The 6,000-nt window shown below is 44.1% G+C and overlaps 1 protein-coding gene across 15 annotated transcripts in view; it reads right to left on the bottom strand.

Moving 5' to 3' along the window:
* Nucleotides 1–2,815: 2,815 nt before the first annotated feature.
* MARK3 (microtubule affinity regulating kinase 3) overlaps nt 2,816–6,000 on the bottom strand; it is a 62,710-nt gene continuing 59,525 nt past the window's right edge. For all 15 annotated transcript variants that reach the window (XM_038136973.1, XM_038136967.1, XM_038136971.1 and 12 more), the window contains one exon: nt 2,816–5,261. In XM_038136973.1, the coding sequence (XP_037992901.1) occupies nt 4,916–5,261 (346 nt within the window). In that variant the 3' untranslated portion in view covers nt 2,816–4,915. The remainder of the gene's footprint in view (nt 5,262–6,000) is intronic.

The raw sequence follows: 6,000 nt of genomic DNA, 5'->3' as shown, positions 1-6,000 counted from the left end.
AACTCCATGCTGTGGTTCCCACAGCAACCATAACCACGGCCACTTCTCATGGATTTTACATCCGAGTCTGACGCTGTTCCAAGTGCTCAACACACATAAGCAAAAACCAAGCAAAAGCATTTTCCCCCTGCAATAAACATCTTACCTGCTAAGTCACAACCACTACCAGGTGTTCATGGCACTCCTAGGTGAAGGTGAACTCCCAACAGCTGGCAATTACAGCCCTGAATGTGGCTTCTGTGCAGAGACACTTGCAGGATTCACAGCGTTGGTATTGACATCCTTCTGTTTTCTGTTAGTGCTGGAACAAGAGCCTGCTGTTTGCACCAAAGGTTAAAGCACCCTTAGAAGGCTAAAAGAGAACAGTTAAGGGTCTTTCAAATTCCTTTGTTTTGAATACCAAACTGTTTCAACTTCAGAAGCACTGAGTGGTCAAGAGACTGTTCCTCCATGGTTTTGCTCATTTTATCCAGCCCCTTTGCTTGTAGGCAGTACCTGGTAGTGCACTAAAAAGAGACTGGCAGAAACAGGAACATGAAAACCATCAAGTTATCCAAGTTTACTGGTTTGCCTTTTTCTGCTCTGAAGTTTGCCAGAAGTAAGGAGCACGCACAGAGACAGCAATTCCAACAACCCCCTTGTTCTTGTTTTTTTAAGCATTTACTGCTGTTGCAATGCAGGACTCTGATTGGTCTTGGGTATGAAAAAGTTGAACTTCTAACAAATTACTAATTTCTCTAGGTTGAGCTTTATCCAAAGCTCATGCCCCTTCCTGCTGGATAACAGTTTATTCTCTGAAGTGATAGAGTAATTGTCAGTGGTGAAATCAATGAAATAATTCACTGCTACTGGAGGGGAAAAACTCCAGTCAAAGGTGGAATTTTCAATAATCCACTTCATCAGAATGTCAAATCAGGGGTTTAACTGGTAGCACCTCTAATGACATGAGCCTGTCTTTACTGGAAAGCTCCAGGACTTTTCTGTGAAAACTTACAGAAATGAGATGGTATGGACAGTTACAAGCCTACATATTTAAAATTAAATGTTAATCCACAGTGGTACCAGCTTTCCAAAACTGTATTTATTCCTAAACATCTGCAGTGTAAATCAGAAACCAAAATGTTACATTTGTATGACCCCCCCCCCACCCCCACCCCAGATGGCAGAAATACCATCAACTACTGAAATTCTCTAAATATTTAACACTTCAGATTACTAAGAAAAGATGTGGTCTTGGATAGCACAGCAAGAAACACCCAACCAGCCCCTCCCTGAAATACGGAGAGTGACACTGGCTCAAGGGGCCTCTGCCCACAGCCAGGGGGTACCTGAGCCCTTTGGGGACAGTGGCTGCTGTGACTGAGCAGGTTCCAGTCCAGGGGGCCGGGCACACACTGCTGCTCCAGGGAGAACAGCTCTCTGGGCTGGCTGCAGGCCTAATTAAATTGCAATCCACAACATGGTCTGTGACACAGCAGCTGTGGAAATACTGATTAAAAGCATCTACACATTATCCCAATGGGCCCATGTATAGCTGAGCTTTTAACTGAATTGGAGAGAGCTCTTATTTAAATTCCAGATATGCCACAGTCTTTCCGTATGACTGGGAGGACTACTGAACTCTGCACTTCATTTCTGCAACATAAACACGTGGATATTAATTCCATATTTTTATAAATAATCTAATTTATCTTGACACAAACTTCTGTACTTAAAAAAAAAAAAAAAGGATACAGTATCTTGCTATATTTGATCTTGAAGCCTCAGTGTAATGCAAGAAAAAAAGCTAAACCTTGCCCAAATCTGTACTATAAGTCTTTAAATCTCCAAAGATTGGACCAGATGCTGTAGCTTGAATAGAAGTAGTGTGCAAAACATTTAGCCCAGCAGGACTAGCTGCTCCTCCAGCCTACCTCTCTCTACTTCTCAATATGGTCAAGGACCTCAGGTCCTGTAAAGAAGTCAAATAAACTGAAGTGTTTCAGAAATCCTAAGTACAGGGAAGGTTTGCTTAAGGAAAATTGTATCTGAATTTGTTCCTGCTCAGTGTTCATTGTTTTGTTCTATGTATGTATCTTTAAATGCTTTTATTTAATAAAGTAAAACCGCACAACCCAAACTCTTAACACATTTTTCTCTGCCAGATCCAGCAATCAGAAGACGTTGTCAGTGCTGGCTGACACAGGTTTCAGTGAAGCAAACCTTCAGCCGTGAGCCCATTGCAATCAACCCCTAACACAGCACTTGGGCCACACGTCCCAGGGCTCAGTCATGTCATGAAATAAAAACACTTCTCGGCTGCTGTTCAGGTGTCTCAAAACACCGAGACCTGCTGCTGCCTCCTTGCCACACACCGACCTCTGATTATTTTTAAAGCTTGCCCCTTAAGGTGAGAAAAATCAGGTGTGGTTCTGCAGAGTCCCATCAGCAGTGGTGCCTGCAAACCTACAAAGATTCCCAAGAAATAGGAACAGGTAAAAAGCCTGTGCTGGGGAAGCAGTTCATCTTTGGTTTGGAGAGCTGAAGAAAGAATTTTCCTTCCCAGGCGGCTCCAGAGGCTCGAACACCAAGCATGCAGGGTGCTAAATATTCTCACAACAAGGTAATTTTACAAGGCATTTGGGAAGGAAGCTGTTAAAAATATTTTTCTGATTATAGGTGATTTTTTTTAATACCTCAAATAAAGATTTACTGAAAGAACCTTTTGAGAACACTTTAAGAAAAATACCAAAGTACAAACTTTAAATATCCAAAGTATGATACTGGTGCACTTTTTAGAAACACTTACATACTTAACAGGTGAAGTAGGAAGAGAGTATTTCAGAAAACATTTAATATGAAACCTTTTGGAACTTCCATCGAATACAGATTTACATAATTTATCAGAACACTTTTTCAGTTCAGACAACAAAGTGCACTGCCAGGTGAAAAAAATACATTTGGAGGAGTGCTTAAAATGTAGGGAGTGAAAGGATAGGTGACCATTCACCTGAGAAAGTACAATGACTGCCCTGAAATGTCTTATTGCTATTACAAAATGGAGTTTTCATGGAAAAAAAACCCATACTGAGCAGCACAGGCATGGGCAGAGCACTGAAAGCCAACTGAACTCCGGTAGCACCTGGAGTTCTCAAGCCATGGCATGATACAGAATATACAGAGAATAAAATGCAAATTCAGGAATATTTACTACATTTAACAACTATGATTACCCTTTAAACTAGCATAATCAATATCAATGCTTAGGGGGGAAAGAGAGGGGAAGTCTGCTGCCTTCACAGACTACAGATCACAAGAGCAAACTTGCAAAATATGAAGGACTTTGCATTTTCACCTCGGGTCAAATCTGAACTGTGTACTATGAGTAACTATTAGCTCACTGCAAATTTAAAATGCAAATTTAGGCTCCAGTTTAAAGCACATGTTAAGTACATGCGTAAGTGCTTCACTGAAATATAACCACAAAACATTAATACAAAAAGTCAAGTAGATAATGCAGGGTATTATCTACACAAGTCCTTGATGAAATAAACTGAGTATTGGTAGGAAACAACGCGTGAAGAAATCTCCTCATTCTAGTTAGCAAAATCAAATCTGTTTCACTGCTGTGATGCTTAAAAAGTGGGGGCTGTCCCAGAGCAGCTCCACGTCCTACAGAAAGCTAGTTGGCCATCAGAGTTCATCGGGGCAGGTGCCACACTGCACAGGGACAGGGGACTCCCTCGGCAGCACGGCCACACACGCTGGCACAGAGCCATCCACAGCAGCACAGCCGGAGCCCAGGGGCAGCACGCTGGAAGAGAGCTGCAAGGAACAGCCTCAACTGCTCCTGCCTGTGGCTGCAGTTTAGCAAGCTGGACGTTGGGACAGAGGAGATCAGGAGCCAACCTGATTCCCACTTCTGGGTTTCGATGCTGAGGGTGCCCAGGAGGCGAGGGACAGCACTGCCCAATGTGCAGCAAGGCCTCGGACCTGGCAGAGAATGGCCATGATTTGAGAGTCCCTTTGTGCTTTGTATCAGCCTGACCTAGTCTAACGTGGCAAACTCGCTCTGAAAGAAAACCACTACTCAGCAACTGGCACCTCCTTTTACACTGCCTCATTCCCTAGAGGAACAACAGAGAAATGTTCTTAGCTGCGATCAATACTCATAAGCCAAAAGGACAAAGATACAGTTTTAGTAGTTTAGCAGAAGCAGAAGAATGGAAGCGTTTACCCAAATATTAATGCACAAATTAACTACATTATTAAAATTTGATTCAGACTTAAATAATAAATAGGTGGGCAAAATATAATGCAAGACTTACTCAGTAGAAGTGAATTTTTAATCATCTCATGAGATCTACTTAGAAAACAGGACTAATAATGTTCACAACCATAAATCCAAACCCTTCACACACTTTTTTCTTAACACAGCAGTGAACTGTAAACGTGCGTTTACTGGTTAATGCTTCAGTCATTTTAAATATTAACTCAAGTGTTTCCTCCTTGGCCATTTCAATTTTTAGCACCAAAATTAGCCCAAAAAGAGGTACTGGTACAGCTCGATGTTGTAAATGAATCGTTTACATATAATACTTTATATATTATACACACATACTGTACATTCACACATCCACACAAACAGGAGGCATATTTAAATGAATATATTCTGTGTTTCAATTTGTTGTCAAAGACTTAGGAGCAATGGAAATAAAGCAGAAGGGGTAATATTTTACATAGTAGGCAACTTTAATGCTGTAGTGCACTTATAAAAAAGTCCAACTCTCCCTCCCAGCTCAGCAGCTTTTTTTTAATATCACTATTCAGAAGGATGCAGAAGTTATTGCCTAAATGTTATTCTATACATTTCCATCGGAATTCTCAAAAACACTTTAAATTGCTAACTAATTTACAACTTAACTATTTTTTCTTGTTACAGCTTTAACTCATTGGCAATTTTGGAAGCAATGTTTTTGAAAGCTATGGATGTTCCCGATATCCGCTTAAAGCGAACTCCGTTCAGGGACAGTCTTGGCAGTTTACACACCTCCATCTCCCACTGTACAAGGTTTTCCGCGTGCCCATCTCCATGGACACAGAAAAGCAAGAAACGCTCTCTTTGTTCATAGTCACAATTATTGGCATCCAGGACCTTCCGGATTTCCCTCATCATGTCATTGGGATCCATGGAGCTGGTGGTTTTCATGCTCCAGGTAAAGCGCAGCGACCGAGGCTTGGCTTCCTTGTTCTCGTCCTTCTGATCCACAGCTACATTGCGGCTGAAAGACAGGAATTCCGGAGTGAGCAGGGCCAGCCGCCCTCCCCAGGGGCCACCTTAGCAAAGCCACCACTCAATGCACACCAGAGCAGCGCCGGAGGCTCCAGCTGTGGCCAAGCCCTGCTCCCCCAGCTGCTGTACACACACACAGTCAGGGGAAAGCTGTAGCTGCCGGGGCTGGAACGAAGGAATGGCACGAGGTGGGACACAACTGGCACTCGCTGGGTTCAGGAGCACGGGGGCAATGACCTTCTGGAGGCAGAACTACATGCAGCACCCACAACTTGATTTTAAGGCAGGTTCTGCTCAAAACTGTACTCTCGGGCCGTGTGGGCAGCTGGAACACCAGCTCTGTGCTAGAAGTTTCTGGAACATTGAAATAAAGCTCCCTGTGGCAGGAGGTGGTCAGCCCAGGCCCTGGGAGGTGCCCACTCACACAGAATGGGGTGAGCCCACACAAAGGGGCTGGGCGTTCCTCTGCACCTCCTCCTGGGCAGCAGCCAGGACACAGAGCCCTGGGAGGGCCGTGGAGCCCCACAGCAGCCGGCTGCAAGCAGAAGGAAGGACAGCAGGACCAGGGTCACCCACCTGCTGCCCAGGGTCAACACGAGCCCCCAGACCTGGGCTGGCTCAGTTACACTCTGGCCCTTCCTGCTGGGGCGTGTTGAGACGATCCCATGGGACACACCCTGCTGCAAGCCCTGGGGGCTGCCTCAAAGATGCTTCCTCCTGAGTTGGTC

The sequence above is a fragment of the Motacilla alba genome, chromosome 5, assembly GCF_015832195.1.
Source record: "Motacilla alba alba isolate MOTALB_02 chromosome 5, Motacilla_alba_V1.0_pri, whole genome shotgun sequence".
Lineage (NCBI taxonomy): Eukaryota > Metazoa > Chordata > Aves > Passeriformes > Motacillidae > Motacilla > Motacilla alba.
The sequence above is the reverse complement of the archived record's forward strand: the minus strand, read 5'-3'. Positions and strand labels throughout refer to the sequence as shown.